This window comes from Musa acuminata, chromosome BXJ1-5 (genome assembly GCF_036884655.1).
Source record: "Musa acuminata AAA Group cultivar baxijiao chromosome BXJ1-5, Cavendish_Baxijiao_AAA, whole genome shotgun sequence".
Classification (NCBI taxonomy): Eukaryota; Viridiplantae; Streptophyta; class Magnoliopsida; order Zingiberales; family Musaceae; genus Musa; species Musa acuminata.
In genome coordinates, this window is record NC_088331.1 from 44289936 (window position 1) to 44305770 (window position 15835).

The window sequence follows — 15835 nt, forward strand, 5'->3', positions numbered from 1 at the left end:
ACATCAGCAGCTGACGCCAAAAGCTGGAGGAAGTCCATTTCTCATTTACCCAAAAATGATGAGTTGCATCTCAAGGTAGACCGTTCGTGGTAGGATTAGGGATACAAAATTGCCGAGGTTAGGTCTGTTTCCCTCGAGCTTACGGAAGCCGCTCCCCAAGTTGGTCTAGTGGCAGATAAGGCAGAGAAAGGAATATTATAGATGAACCAAGTAGAATTTTTCTTGTGTTATGTACAGGAAATCCAAGGTTACCCGTGCTACATCATAAGTCCCACACTTAGAAAAAGGTACATTATGTATGCATATGCAGATACATTAGGTGGAGTGGAACAAAGGAGAGGACGAACCGTGCTCACGACCGGAGGAGACTGCGGATGATGTCGGCCTCGGCGCTGTCGCTGTCCATGGTCGCCATGAGGGCCGAGAGGCGGTTGCTCAGGTCGTCGACCTCCCGGTTGAGTTTCCTGATGTAGTTGCACGTCTCCTTCAGTAGCTTTGCTGCCGAAGCCTGCAGAAGAGAGCACAGAGACGCTGGCACATCAGATGAGCAACACAAGCAAGGAGTCGAGGGACTTGAGGAGGGGCGCTTGCTTACCCTGCCGCTGTCTCGTCGGCGGGCTTCTGGGAGGAGGGACTGCAGCTTGGAGACGAGCTCGTTGATCTCCTCCTCTGAGATCCTGGACCTCCTGCTCGACATCTTGCGTCCTGCCTCAAAAAATGGTGTGGTAAGGAGGGAGGGAGAGCTATATAGGAGATGGACAGAGGGCCTTGGGTTGAAATCTCCTCAAAGCTAAGCCTCTACAAGGAGTGAAGGCATGAGGGTAGGACATGGCTATCTCAAGTGGCTTATCATGTGATGAATTCCACTTGTAGGCCCTTTCTCTACAGGAAAACGGAAGAGACTCGATTCAGGGGAGAGGTGCTTGCCCTTTTGGGGGTGGGCACGAGTCGCATGCGACCATGAGAGACAAAAACACACAGCAGCAGCAGCTGCAGCTGCAGGTGGAGACGGGCGGGCAGGACGGCCTCCACTCCTCCCAAACCCACACAAACAGTGGCTGCCCACCATGTGTCTCATCCAACACGTCCACATGCGCTTTAAATGGCGTACCAACTTGTGATGACATCCATGGTGGTGTGCAGGAAACCTTCTCATGCAGTGTCGATGGATCGTGTTTTCAACTGTAGAGAATTGAAGGTAGAACAGTAGGAGGAGGTAGAGGAGAAGGGAGAAAGGAGAGAGGGCATGTACGACTGAGAAGCTCTCCACCTGCCATGGCCGGATGCGACGAGTTAGGTGCGAGAGGGCCGAGTGACGGACGGTGGGAACCCACCCATCGAGATTAATATATATGAGTATCTGTATACACGACAAACAGATGTCCAACACGGGAGGAGTCGATGCAGCGCCGCGTGGCCTCGCACGCACTTTAAAGCAGAGATGCTCGGAGCCTCGTGGCTACGTATAGGTATGTTGACCCCGAGGGAGATCCAATACAGTTGTTTAGCTTTAAGATTCGCGCAGGGTTACTGCAGGGTGAGGGGTAGGCTGTAAACTCGACGCGTGCCATCGAGGATGATTGAAATTGAGAGAGAGAGAGAGAGAGAGAGAGAGAGAGAGAGAGAGAGGAACGACTCAATCAAGAAATCGAGGATGATTGAAAATGAATCAGTATCTGGGTATGGATGCTGTCCATCTCTCGACGTACTGCTTGAGATTGAGATTGGGGGAAGTTTGTCTCGATCTCTCCCATAATGTTTATGTTAGAAATGATTAAGATAGTGATGTGGGTTAATCATTTGGCTCCGTTGATGATGTGGCTTCATTGACATGGTTCACCCACTTGTCGTCTATGGCTCAACCACCTCTATCGGGATGGCTCAACTATCGATCGAGGTTAATCAATTGCCCTTTATGTAATCGATTACATATCGTAATTGACCTGTTGAGGTGAGGGTTTCTTGTCGGTTTTGAAATGGATCCATTTTGGTCGTGAGGTCAGCAATCTTGATTCGAATTTGTTTGGTGAACTCATGCATTTGAGCTTAATCTCCCCAATTCGATCAGATTTGCATTCTTATGCTCCAACAATGAGTGAAGCAAAATAATGTCATCTCTTCAGCTGTTGTTCTTATAATAAAATATATTTTGAATATCAGTCATGTCACGATCCATGTCACGTCATGCTCCCGTTGAATCAGCACGAGGATTGACTCCCCACATTGAATCGAAGCTCGCTCGGGAAGGTGCCCCCTCGGTAAGTCTCGTCCTGGAAAGCTCGGGATAACGTTGTATGTCGTCGTTCCATGCTCACCAAGCGGTGTCCGTACAAAGGTACATTATAGCCACTTGAGGGTTGGTCGTCACGCTAAATCCACGTACGATCGATCCTCGGGCAATAGTATAAAAACCTTTGGTCGACACCTAACCAAGGGTAAGAACAAAAAAAAGAAGAGAAGATCACTGACTTAATCTACGAGAGATCCAACTCGGGAATACCCCGACTAGGGTCTGTGTGTAGGAGTTTGGCCACCCCGGAGGCACGATCTACCCGACCGACGACTCAACTCGTCCTCGGCTCATCCACCGTCCCACCGAGAAAAGTGTCGTCAATCCTGGGAGCTTCGAATATTGGCTCGTGGATTAAGCCGTGCTGACACCTTAGTATTGACATACTACACCGTTGCAAGCCCCTTTTCAATCGGATATCGGGAAAGAAATCATACCATTCCAAAATCCAGTTTAATGGAGGGTGGACTTCCTGGTTACGACTACGGACGCTTCTGCCGTCCACTTCCTTGGCTTGGCATTTATGGCTTTGCTCGTCTGTATGTGATCCACAGAAGAAGTCAAGATTGGTCCCTGTGAGAGATACTGTACAGACATTGTCTGGTTTCCAGCATGTGCTGATATGAGCAATCTTGCTCCAAATATGAGGCCATCATCATCTTAAAAAATTAAAATTATATTTTTTTATATTATATTAAATGATATATAAAATGCTCAAACTTGATTTCGAACTTAAAGATACATCACTTGTATAATAATATACTAATAATCAATCGGGTGTCTCAGCAGAGATATAAATTTTTATCTAACTCATCATAGTATGAGGTCATAATCTTAACCTGAATTCGAACTAAGATACATTACTTGTATAATAATATATTAATAATCAATCGGGTGTCTCATTAGAGATATATATAAATTTTTATCGAACTCATCATAATATGAGGTAATAATTTTATTCGTATAAATAAAAAAATATAAGCTTCGTTTAACTCACTATAATGTCTTATCAAACTCTAAAACTCCAACTTCTTGGTGGTGTCTTTCGATCCAATAGAAAAGCATGATCATAATTTTATGTTTATAAAGAAATTTTTATAATTTTCGAATTCAAATCCTAAGCCATTGTAAAGGATAAACCTCATTCCACTTTGAACGCTAAGAAAGGATGAGAAATGAAAAAATAACGACGAAAAGTCAAAAATCCCTCCATAAAAAAAAGAAAAAAAAAGAGAGAATTATGATAAGTTAAAAGCCACTACATATAAGAAAAGACGAAAAAGGAAGGAAAAAGATAAAGAGAACGATGATAGTTGAAAAGTCACTCCATATGCTTGTGCAATAATTGGTCGATAAAAAGTCAAGATTGGTTCCAGTGAGTGATCCTATGCGGATTTGTTTTCCTACGTGTGCTGATAACTCAATCAATCCTTGCTCCAAACTCTTTGAACTTTCCAACAATGTATATCGAATCCCAACTCTCCACTCCACTTTGGTTTGTGGAGGATAAGAAAGCTCTATCGACAATGTCTATCAAACCTCAACTCCACTTTGGTTTGTGGAGGATAAGAAAGCTCAGTTTTCCCTCTATAAACCAGCGAGAAGTATGATCCAGTGCATCATTTCCATCAATAAACACAAAAAAAACTCACTCTGACACCAAGAAAACAAAAGAAAAAGGAAAAAGAGGTCGATGATTTTTCTTTTTCTTTTTTTATTTCAAACCATGCATAATGCTGGCATTTGCAGCGGCTAATTAGAACAAGAACTTGAACAACATGTTGTGTTTGTAATCCTCCCCAGGGTTCACAATCTGGGATGGGAAGTTGGGGTGGTTCACAGAGTCAGGAAAGCCTTGTGTCTCTAAGCACAATCCAGCATGTTTGCCATAGATTTGGCCTCCCTTCCCTTTGACATTATTCAGAAAGTTCCCAGTGTAGAACTGCACACCCGGCTGGTTCGCCCACAGCTCGAAAGCCCTTCCTGAACCGTCGCCATCCTTCACGACTGCGACCTTCCTCATGCCGTTGCTGCCTATCGGCTGATCCAGGACGTAGTTGATGTCATAGCCACCTGATAGCTTGTCGATGCGGCTGCCGACGGTTGTGGGCTTGAGGAAATCGTAGGGTGTGCCAGAAACTGGCACGATGGTACCGATTGGGATGAGATTCGCATCGACAGGCGTGATCTTGGATGCAAAAATTTGGACCATGTTCGAGAGGATTGTGCCACTGCCATGGCCTCCGAGGTTCCAGTAGCTGTGCTGTGCCAAGTTCACTGGTGTTGCCTTGTTTAGGGACTTGGCACACATGGCTATGCTCAGTTCATATGGTGCTGATATCTTGTAGGTAACAAACACATCAAGAGCACCAGGGAAACCTGTAGAAGGCACCAAGTTTCACTTACAGAAAGATTGTAAGTGTTAAGACTCGGAAATCACAGTGGACATGAACTTAAGTGGTTATTTACTTGAAAACAAAAGAGATTCTCCAGCAATGTTATCATCATCTATGACCACTGAGGCATGGAGTACCTCCAAAATTAAAAGCACCAGAAAATGATATGAAAATGAGATGATGTAGAAAATGATATGCAACTGTCTTACTGTTTTCTTCTTTGGTGAGAGGAAGAGTAGAAAAAGAACTCAGTAAAATTATACCATTTCGTTGTTTTGGTGTGTTTTTTCTTCTTAAATTTGATGATAAGATAGCCTACGTACTGATCAGCAAAAAGAAGAAAAGAAGAAATTAGATCTAATCTTGCAGGTAAAGATGTGTCAACGATCTCACCCTTAGAGGAGATGGCAATAATGTCATACATACCTTGTTCCCCATCAAAACTATGGTAGTATAATGTGATGTAAGGGAATTCTCCATCAACCTTCTCCTTTACAGTCCAAATAACATGACTGAACCCTCTGTGCCCACCTGAAATTGAGGGATCAAAGAAATTATGCTCTTAAACTAGCTGATGATTTTAACCGGGAAGAAAGAAAACAGGTTTATTCATACCATGAAGTGTGTTGTTTCCACTGTTTTTAGACAATCTGTATGCCTTTCCATTTAGAAGAAATCGCGCACCCGATATCCTGTTAGCAACTCGTCCAACTACTGCCCCAAAATTAGCTGAATTGTTCTGATTAAAGAACACAGGGCGCAAGAATTAGTGCTCCAATTCAACAAACAGATGGAAGATCAACATGCATCCACAAGAAAGTAATATCTTGTAACACACAGTAAAGCATAATTTGGTCAGTCACCTTTGCTATCCAAATCTTTCTTGTGAGTTATAGTTGAAGGAACAAAGGGTGCAAAATTAGTGTTCCAATTCACAAACAAATGGAAGATCAAGGAGAAGAGAGATCAACATGTATCCACAAGAAAGTAATATCTTGTAAGACACACCAAAGCATAATTTGGTCTGTCACCCTTGCCATCCATGTCTTTCTTGTGGGTGTTGAGTTTAATCTTTTGGAAGAATGAGGTCAGGTGAAGTGAATAAACTCTAGTGAATTGTTCCTCAAGCTTCACTAGAAATCATGGAAGGACCAGAGTTGAAGGGAAGGGGAAATTAGCATACATCCAAAGCAGCCCCCACCAAGATGATGTGATCTGGATAGAATAAAAACTTACTGTACAAAGGCACATGGAAAGACCAAATAAAATATGTGATAGATCGGAAAAAGTGCTTATTCTTGATTAGGAAAATGTGTCTCCTTGACTCATTGACCTTTCCCGAAACTTTTCATGTACTACAAGTTGGTATCTTTTTCCTACAAACAAGATGTGGAGCAACATCCACTGTGGGCAAATTTGTTGTAGTGTCACTGAGGAAATCACTAGGATTGGCAGTCTCTCTACTAAGATCACAAGCAGAGGTAGCAGAAATCAATGCTTGAACAGGATTCAATGAAGAGAAGAGGGAGATTGATCTTACAATATATGGACCAAGCCCATCATACCCAAGAACAACATCCCCCAGGTTTCCTGCAGTAGAGAGAAAAAGGAAGTCAGGGCTATGTTGATCCCTGCAGAGAGAAGCAAACTATCAAGCAACGGAGACCTTTTGAATCGGGAAGAACGACGGAGGTGATGATGGCACCCCAGTTGGTCACCTTCACAGAGAAATCGCCCTTCTTCAGCTCATAGAAGGCCACTATCTTCCTCGGCGCGGCACTGCAAGAAGTGCTCAGCAAAGCTGAGGCTACAAAGAGGAGGAAAGGGAGAAAGGGAGGCTTGGCCATGGCTGGGGAGTGGAAAAGGGAGATTCCCTTTGGAATGAGAGAGGAAGGTGAGGCGCGAAGAGTATATAGAAGTGGGAAAGCCAAAAGTGATAAGGGTGGAAAGTGTTTGATGAAATGGGTGAAGCTGATTGGTGTGAGACTGTTCTGTTCCTTGCCTATTAGTTTGACTTAGTCAACGCGAGTCTTTTTTTACTTTATCAAAATTGCATATATATATATATATATATATATTATTACAAAATTAAAAAAAAAACTTTTAGATTTTTAATTAGATAGTTAGCATATCGACATTGAAAATTATAATTGATGTTAATAGATCTACAAAAATATCACTTTTGAATTAGATTTAGAATATAGAGCAAACGGAATCGATAAAAGTAATAAAAAGGATATCTTAAATATTTAACATTTAATTTTTTTATAATTCATTTGTTATCATGATTAATTGCAACTAATTTGAGTTTATTATATGGATGAGTGGCATTATATGAATGATTTAAATACCTAAAGGAATATATATGTATATATATATATATATATATATATATATATATATATTTCAGAGGAAAAAAAAATCTAATATCTGAAAAATAGACATGTAAACTTTTTTTTTATCTGGACTTTGAGGTTTGATATATATATATATATATATATATATATATATATATATATATATATATAATGCATTTTTTTTTTGTTAGGAGCACATGGAAATGCTACTCTTTTTATTTAAGAAATAAAAAAAGACAACATGATTGAGAAAAATTAGGTTGTGAGAGTCTCCCAAGATTTACATTATAACAAAAGGAAAATGACTCTCACTAAAAAAAGGTAAAGACAACATGCAAATATAATAAATAACTTTCTAAAGATAAACTCGAAAATCATAACAAATTTACGAAGATGAACTCGAAAGATATTATTCATTAAACTTTGAAAAGTAGACGACGCATTGGTTAACTCAAAATGCATTACCAAATATGCTAGTCGTAGTATGTGCTCTACAAGCCAATCACATGAGTGATGACACGTGTGATTTGACATAATTTTTTTGTTTATTATATTTTGATATTTATCACTTTATATATATGTATATATATATATATATATATATATATATATATATATATGTATATATATATATATATATGTATATATATGTATATATATATGTATGTATATATATATGTATGTATATATATATATGTATATATATATATATGTATATATATATATGTATATATATATATGTATGTATATATATATATACATACATATATATATATATACATATATATATATATACATATATACATACATATATATATACATACATATATATCCACATACATATATATATACATATATATATACATACATATATATCCACATAATTTCAAAAAAGTAATAAGAGTTCACCAAATTTATCACCCAAAAATTTTCAAAAAATGAACCAAAAAATTATAGTGACAAAATATGAAATCAATTTTGCCGATAATAAAACAAACTCCTCGCTAGAGTCACTCAAAAAGACAAGTGAAATAAAACTGAACTTTGTGTTCCTAAAAATATATATTATGAATATTTATAGGAAAAGTTTTTATGTTTATTAATTCCATAGTAAACCCAAATAAATCCAAGTTATATGGTGAATTGTTTTCAGATGAGGCATAGAAATGAGAGAAACAAATTATAAATTTACGGAGAAAAAAAAAATTCAGAGAGGTGTAGAATTAGCACCATATTAATTTTCATGAAAAAGAAACATCAAGTGAATGAAAAACATGTATATTAATATGCCTTAGTCATTTCATGTACCATATTAATTAATTTAATATATCTACACATTGTCTAACTTATTAAAATCATCATCAATTTCGAATAACTCCTAACCAAATGTAACATCAAAATCTAAACAACACTATTTCTCAATGTGTCGATCAAGTGTTTGATGTAATGTCTTCTATTATTTTGTCCCTCGAGAGGGCGTCGGAGCATTTATTGCTCACAGAATGAGCTTTGTGTTGGCATCATATCCATTCACGTGATCTGAAGGACTACATAAAGAGACTCGATAGCCAACCTTTCCTTGCGTACTGTCGCCTTATTAATTATATCAACAGTGCATATCGATGTGAATCGACCATCAAATATCAATTTTAGAGATATCCAACTAATAAATAAAAGATAAAAACCTTAAATATTAAAGAATTATGACTTTAATAAGATATAAGATTAAAGAATTCATATCTCAATATATGAATTATTTGAAAATACGGATTCATACCTTTTCACAGAGACGATCGGACGAACACCTACCGGGCGTGCGTGTCGAACGACATAAACAACCGATTAGAAGAGTTCGATCATCGACACGATGGCTACTGGATTTGTCCGCAACAGAGATTAATATGGTGTATGAATCCACCAGTCTGTGAATGCTTGTCTTTTTATTATCTTTAAACTGAATGGATCTGAGCTTAGTTGATTACCTTTAGCTTCCGAGAGGTGCCATTGCCAGCAAAGGGAATGACACTTGCTACCTTCGCCACTACCTTTCCCATCATGAATTCCCAGACAAATGTTTCTCCCAGCCTGCATGCATTATATGTACTTTTCTTGGCCTGCGTTAGTGCTCAAGAACATACCTTTCACTGCAGAGATGTGACTTCTCCCCCCACCGAACAAAGACCGGATGAAGAGAGATAACTGGTGAACAGCATCATGCACAAAATGTGCACATAGAACTGTCCAAATTCTGCATCTACCAATAAGATGTTTTCTCTCTGCTTGACTTCAGTTCTTACCAGAAAAAGGCACAAAGCTGTATGGACCCAATCATGCATCCTCGGGCAGAGAGCATGTGTTGAGTGGCACAAGTGCGAATGCCACTTCCTACCCTCTCCGTGCCATTTGATCTTGGAAGGACATTTGTGCTTGTTACTTTTTCTGGAGTTACTTTACATATCTATCTATATTTCTTTATTTGTTTCTATGTTATTCTTGATAAGTCAAGTTTGGAATCGTCCCACATGTCAACGATTAAGTTGTAATCTAAGTCTAATTTCTGAGTTCATCATAGATTTGGTAGATGATCCTGCACCGAGATATGTCTCTTCTAGGGAAAGAGTAGGGTGGTTGATCACTCAGCACTCTCACCGTTATTATCATGTGTCCAAACTATTGATCGATATGATCATTCCAATCGATGTAATAAACGAATATAATAACTCGAGATCAGTCAGGGTGGTTTTGACTAGATCTTACTAAACAAACTACATAACGCCCCCTAGGCGATCATTATAAAAAGGTCATACAACACAAAGAGTAATCGAACAACTTGAGCTCGACTTATCCAACTTATTCAATTAGACTACTGACTTAAGCATCATATAAGCATTATCAAGAATACCCCTCAAATTAGTTTTGTTTGATCTAGGTATCAAATTTGACGAATTTTACCTTGAGATCGACTTGAAGTGATATAAGATTGGATTAAACTAAGCCTCCAAATTGAACAATTAAAATTTAGTTTAATAGTTTAATGCTACAACGAGGGCCAAGGATGTCTCAAGGGAACTTCATAGATCTATCTCGATTAAATATCGATGATCTAAAGCCCCTAAACTTGTATGGTTCAACTTCGACGGTCTTAAATGCTCACCAACTGAATCTCCTAATCTTAATAATTTAGAGTCCGAAGATGTCAAAGGGTGTCTATCGATCTGAATCCATTTTCTATCCTAGACCTAAATCTTTTTGGAGAACTTTTCTAAGATCTGACTCTTATCCAACTGTAGGACCTATAATCATGACAATTTATGCAAAAACTTTGTACACCCTAATTCAGCAAATATAAGTTTTAACTAAGGTAATCGAAGGATATTCATAGGGTAACCAAAATCCCAAACCGTCTTGATAAGATGAATCGATAATTGGAGGATATTCATAAAGAAATTAAGCAAGATAAATAACCAGAGACAAAAGTTTTTCTTATGATCTCCTTGTACAAGGGACATAAGTAATGAACTAACTTGAGGCTTTCTATGCTTGACTTGTATGATGGAAAATCCGATCTATCCAAGCATGTTGTAGTATTTACCTCATAAATGATTTTTTATGGCTCTTCCGACCCTCTTATAAGTGGAACTATATAAGTGGACAAGATTAATATTAGCTTATAGAGTCTGATAAATATATTACTATATATTTTAGCTTAAGTATTTTAATTAATAGTTTATGTTAGACGAAAATGATAGATCAGTTAACCCATTAAGCTTGAGTAATGACATTTGATATAAGAGATAACATAGTATTTGGGTGAAGGGGTCGCTTGAGTTAGGCATATCAAGACAGACAACCTAAGTTATCCCCCGCACCCTCAAGACTATTGTCAGGAATCTTCATCCCTCGTAATTGAAATCGTTATTAAGATTAAATTAGTAAGGGAGGGTAGATATTATTCTGAGACAATCATTTGGTTGACAAGATGCTCGATAAGACATGATGGATCATCGGATTGTATACGTAAACCCTTATAAATCATCGTTACTGTGTATACCACCTATGATCATTAATGGCAAACTACAAAAACTTGAAAGTGCATCCCCGACACAGCCGGCGGGACAGATACTCGCACTTCTCGTATTCTATTCTCTAATGCACTTTCCTGAGATAGGATGGCGTCGGATCTTCCTCCATTTCGGCCGGCTTTGTGCCTTCTTCACATGTGCCCATGCTCTGCAAGTCCGTGTAGAGAAGACGAGTCCAAAGGCTATCCAATCACACTGCACAATCTCTGAGCTTTCATCTACTGCAAGATTGGATATATCTCTGCAGTGGTCACATGTTCTGCTCGCCTGTGATCCGCCAATGTCCACAGTGATCACATCCGGCCAAACTCACTTTCTGCTAATGGGGCCATCGTTCTGAGTCGAATACTGTATTCTTTCGGCTCTGTGGTTGCCTTGGATTTTCTTCTGTTGTGTTGCCTTCTCTGCTTTGTTCATGGCCTGTATAAGAATCTCTGGCGGTGATTTGAGATCGAGGATTAAGATCTAAACAAAGAATAGATAAGTCAACTGAGCGTCCAAATTGGTCAACCCAAATTACGTGTGCCGAAACATCTCCAGTCAATCTACCGAAGCTGGTGGATCTATGCACAGGTGAAAGGGAAGCATCGTTGAAGGTTTCTGGTCGATTCATCCTCTTCGCTGTCAGCGAAAGCGAAACACTCGCTGCTTCCTTTCGTTTTAGCTGAGATTAACAGTGAAGTATACTCCACAACGATGATGGTAATGCAGTAGCACAGTACAAAGCCGTGACCTCTGCCAGCGTCGCCCCACTTCCTCAAGCGCGTCTCCACACACCCGTTTCGCCTTCGAGAATAAATCCCCCGCCCAAAGCATTCACGCGCTCAGAGAAAGCGCCTCCCCCTGTCGGACTCCCATTGTCACGGGTCGCAACCGGACAAAACGACGCCACCACTTCAAAACCAGCGAGGGTGGGGAGGAGGAAAGCCATTCGACGCCACGAGATCGATGGGAGAAGCACCAAAATCCCATCTTCTCGACCTGCTCTTCTTGTTCCTCTGCTTCCTGTGTTTCTTGTGCCCCGATGGCGTCGCCGGCCAAACCCCCGTCTTCGCCTGCGACGTCGCCTCGAACCCCAGCCTGGGGAGCTACGGCTTCTGCAACACGTCTTACGGGACGGAGCAGAGGGTGGCGGACTTGGTGAAGCGGCTCACATTGCAGGAAAAAGTAGGGTTCTTGGTGAACAAGGCCACGGCGGTGTCCCGTCTCGGGATTCCCAGCTACGAGTGGTGGTCGGAGGCCCTGCACGGCGTCTCCTACGTCGGCCCGGGGACGCATTTCTCCACCCTCGTTCCCGGGGCGACCAGCTTCCCTCAGGTTATCCTCACAGCGGCCTCGTTTAACACGACACTCTTCCAAGCCATTGGAAAGGTACAGATTTTATGCTCTGTTCTTGGTTCTTACATTCCCAAACTGCTGTTTCTGTAGCTCCAATATTACTTGCTGCTTGTTCTGGAATTTGGATAGAGAGCTTGATGAGTGAGTTAGAACATCTGCATTAATGGATGTGCTTGAGAACTTGGTATTATCTGGATCTGAGTTCATATCATCTGTTGCTTCTAATTCATCTGCGAGACCTCTCCATTACTTTGTTGGACCGGTGACAGTGGAGACAGATACAAAGTGGTTCTCTCCATGATTGCCACCTTGTTATCATCAGAATTCCCAGCCCACTTTGTGAGAATATGAGTGACGACGGGTGGTGAGCACAATAGACATCATGAATATAAAATCATATGTAGTGGCCTTCCTGCTTCATCCACTTATACAGTATCATCAACTACGATCCATTTAAATGTGTGTCTTAGTCCTGTAGTGTGTTCTTTTAGTGATCACTCTGCCATAGTTGAGATGATGAGCTAATCTCTCAATCCTGCAATTCATGAAGCTGTTATTAGCAGAATGGCTTCTGCAGCTTAAAGCACGAGTGTGGTGCTATGCTTGCAGGTTGTATCAACTGAAGCCAGAGCAATGCACAATGTGGGGCTTGCAGGATTGACATATTGGAGCCCAAATGTCAACATATTTAGAGACCCGAGGTGGGGAAGAGGGCAGGAGACACCAGGAGAGGATCCTCTGCTTGCAAGCAAGTATGCCACTGGCTATGTGAGAGGCTTGCAAGAGGCAGATGAACCAGAGAAGCTCAAGGTTGCTGCTTGCTGCAAGCACTACACAGCCTACGACGTCGATAACTGGAAAGGCATCGAGCGCTACACCTTCAATGCCGTGGTATTCGTCGTGCTCCTGCTTGAAACATGAACTTTGCTGAAGATGATCTGCTCATTTTGATTGCTGTGATGTTAGGTCTCAAAGCAAGATTTGGATGACACCTTTCAACCTCCTTTCAAGAGCTGCGTGATTGATGGCAATGTGGCCAGCGTGATGTGCTCTTACAACCAGGTCAATGGAGTCCCCACCTGTGCAGACCCAGACCTTCTTTCTGGTACCATCAGAGGAGATTGGAAGCTCAATGGGTCTCTTCCTGTTCCTTCTCTTCATGTAGTCTTCCTCCTCAGGTCTCTAATGCTGAACTCTCACTCGCAGTTACATTGTCTCGGATTGCGATTCTGTCAATGAACTCTACAATCGACAGCACTACACTAAAACTCCTGAGGATGCTGCAGCTATCAGCATCTTAGCAGGTAAAGCTCTGATATCAAGGTTAAGAGAAAGCTTCTGTCATGGCCGAATCTGGTATACCGAATCGTGAGTGCAGGTCTCGATCTGAACTGTGGGTCGTTCTTGAGAGATCACACCTTGGCTGCGGTCCAGGGAGGCAAGCTGACGGAGAAGGACGTGGAGAAGGCGATCACCAACAACTTCGCCGTTCTGATGCGGCTCGGCTTCTTCGACGGCGATCCTAGGAAGCTCCCTTACGGCGATCTCGGCCCCAAGGACGTGTGTACGCCGGCCAACCAGGAGCTCGCTCGCGAGGCCGCGAGGCAAGGCATCGTCCTCCTCAAGAACGACAATGGCTGCCTTCCCCTCGACTCCACCCGCATCAAGTCGTTGGCCGTGATCGGCCCGAATGCCAATGTCACCTTCACCATGATCGGCAACTACGAAGGTTACATAGCATTGGAACTTGCAGGTTTCTTCTTGCCTCATGAGATTATGTCAACGTGTGTTCGACCATATTGTTTCAGGGACACCGTGCAAGTACACGACTCCTTTGCAAGGCCTTGCGGCGAACGTCAAGACCGTGTATGCTGCAGGGTGCGCCAACGTGGGTTGCACCGGGAACAGCCTCCAACTGGACTCGGCGAAGACGGCCGCGGCCGCCGCGGACTTCACAGTCCTCGTCGTCGGAGCCGACCAGTCGATAGAGAGGGAGAGCTTCGACCGGGTGAGCCTGCTCCTCCCTGGGCAACAGACGACCCTCATCACGGAGGTAGCGAAGGTGGCCAAGGGACCGGTGATCCTCGTCATCATGTCCGGCGGCCCGTTCGACATCTCGTTCGCCAAAACCAACGGCAATATATCGAGCATCTTGTGGGTGGGGTACCCCGGCGAAGCCGGAGGAGCTGCCATAGCCGACGTCATCTTCGGATACTACAATCCAAGTAAGCTCCTGTGCTCCGACTGCAGAAGATACCAGTCGATCATGTTCTAAGTTCCATGCGTCCGCAACACTACGGAGCTTAACGATGACTTGATCGACACGTGCAGGTGGCAGACTGCCTGTTACGTGGTACCCTCAATCCTTCGCAGACTCAGTCCCGATGACTGACATGCGCATGAGGGCGGATCCATCGACGGGCTACCCCGGCCGCACCTATCGGTTCTACACCGGCGACACCGTCTACGAATTCGGCGACGGCCTCAGCTACACCGACTACACCCACCACCTCGTCAAGGCTCCCCAGCTGGTCTCCATACCCCTCGAAGAGGGCCACTCGTGCGACTCCCGGCAGTGCAAGTCCGTCGACCTCGCCGGAACCGGGTGCAACGACCTGGGATTCGACGTGCACTTGCGGGTGCGGAACTCGGGAAACAGAGCGGGGAGCCACACGGTGTTCCTCTTCTCCACTCCGCCGGCGGTGCACGGCGCCCCGAGGAAGCACCTGGTGGGGTTTGAGAAGGTCTTCTTGGGGCCGAAAGCCGTGGGCCAGGTGGTGTTCAAGGTCGACGTTTGCAAGGACCTGAGCGTGGTGGATGAACTCGGGAACCGGAAGCTAGCGTTGGGGTCTCATGTCCTGCACGTGGGGAGCTTGAAGCACTCACTGAGCTTGAAGGTTTGAGGCCGACGAGAGCTGTCCGGTGGCAATAAGCTGTTCCCCATGGAAGAAGGACCGAGTTGAGATTAGCTTTCACCATTCTGATTCCTCGAATTACAAAGTTGTAATTTGGAATTAATTTGTACATCTCAAGGGGGAAGAGAGATTTATGGAAATTGTCCATTTCTAATTGTGTTAATTGTCTTATTATACCAGAATTTTAGCTAATTGGTAAATCCCAGCGTTTTTGAATGGATTAATTCTCCAATTAAGTGGGCATTGAGATGAAATTAAGTTATAAATACGGATTAAAAATATTTAGTTTTGTTTATTTAAATCTAAAAATATATTGCTAATAAAAAAATGATATTTAGATGATTAGTTTCCAATATACGTTATATGCATTACCAGCGGTTCTCGAGCTTATCGGATGCGGATCGTGCTTGCGATATGATTGATCCGACAACCCGATCGGAAGTCGGATCGGAGGCGA

General features: G+C 42.3%; 3 protein-coding genes and 1 long non-coding RNA gene across 4 annotated transcripts; 1 reads left to right on the top strand and 3 right to left on the bottom strand.

Annotated features, from left to right (window-relative positions):
* Positions 1–95: 95 nt before the first annotated feature.
* Positions 96–1024, bottom strand: LOC135674464 (transcription factor ILI5-like). The gene is made up of 2 exons (XM_065184352.1): positions 596–1024; positions 96–508 (listed from the first exon to the last, which is right to left on the bottom strand). Exons 1-2 carry the CDS (start codon positions 695–697, stop codon positions 353–355), a joined length of 258 nt encoding a protein of 85 aa, XP_065040424.1. The 5' UTR covers positions 698–1024; the 3' UTR covers positions 96–352.
* Positions 1025–3965: 2941 nt separating this feature from the next.
* On the bottom strand, positions 3966–6741 carry LOC135674465 (uncharacterized). The gene is made up of 5 exons (XM_065184353.1): positions 6353–6741; positions 6227–6276; positions 5302–5425; positions 5113–5217; positions 3966–4669 (listed from the first exon to the last, which is right to left on the bottom strand). Exons 1-5 carry the CDS (start codon positions 6531–6533, stop codon positions 4047–4049), a joined length of 1083 nt encoding a protein of 360 aa, XP_065040425.1. The 5' UTR covers positions 6534–6741; the 3' UTR covers positions 3966–4046.
* A 1685-nt stretch (positions 6742–8426) lies between these two features.
* On the bottom strand, positions 8427–9449 carry LOC135675142 (uncharacterized). The gene is made up of 2 exons (XR_010513821.1): positions 9026–9449; positions 8427–8917 (listed from the first exon to the last, which is right to left on the bottom strand). It is a non-coding gene; the product is annotated as an uncharacterized LOC135675142 (long non-coding RNA).
* A 2473-nt stretch (positions 9450–11922) lies between these two features.
* On the top strand, positions 11923–15532 carry LOC103985427 (beta-D-xylosidase 4-like). Its single transcript, XM_009403118.3, has 7 exons — positions 11923–12496; positions 13073–13354; positions 13430–13599; positions 13670–13767; positions 13842–14192; positions 14272–14688; positions 14795–15532. The coding sequence occupies exons 1-7, from the start codon at positions 12074–12076 to the stop codon at positions 15364–15366; spliced, it is 2313 nt and encodes a 770-aa protein (XP_009401393.2). The 5' UTR covers positions 11923–12073; the 3' UTR covers positions 15367–15532.
* Positions 15533–15835: the final 303 nt, after the last annotated feature.

Excerpts from the sequence above, each read along its gene's own strand:
- LOC135674464 (XM_065184352.1), bottom strand. The coding sequence starts at position 697 with ATGTCGAGCAGGAGGTCCAGGATCTCAGAGGAGGAGATCAACGAGCTC. Across the intron at positions 509-595 it reads GCCGACGAGACAGCGGCAGG|GCTTCGGCAGCAAAGCTACT; the intron begins GTAAGCAAGCGC and ends TCTCTTCTGCAG.
- LOC103985427 (XM_009403118.3), top strand. The coding sequence starts at position 12,074 with ATGGGAGAAGCACCAAAATCCCATCTTCTCGACCTGCTCTTCTTGTTC. Across the intron at positions 12,497-13,072 it reads TCTTCCAAGCCATTGGAAAG|GTTGTATCAACTGAAGCCAG; the intron begins GTACAGATTTTA and ends CTATGCTTGCAG. Across the intron at positions 13,355-13,429 it reads GCTACACCTTCAATGCCGTG|GTCTCAAAGCAAGATTTGGA; the intron begins GTATTCGTCGTG and ends CTGTGATGTTAG.
- LOC135674465 (XM_065184353.1), bottom strand. The coding sequence starts at position 6,533 with ATGGCCAAGCCTCCCTTTCTCCCTTTCCTCCTCTTTGTAGCCTCAGCT. Across the intron at positions 5,426-6,226 it reads ATGGGCTTGGTCCATATATT|AACAATTCAGCTAATTTTGG; the intron begins GTAAGATCAATC and ends TTCTTTAATCAG. Across the intron at positions 5,218-5,301 it reads TGGAAACAACACACTTCATG|GTGGGCACAGAGGGTTCAGT; the intron begins GTATGAATAAAC and ends CCTCAATTTCAG.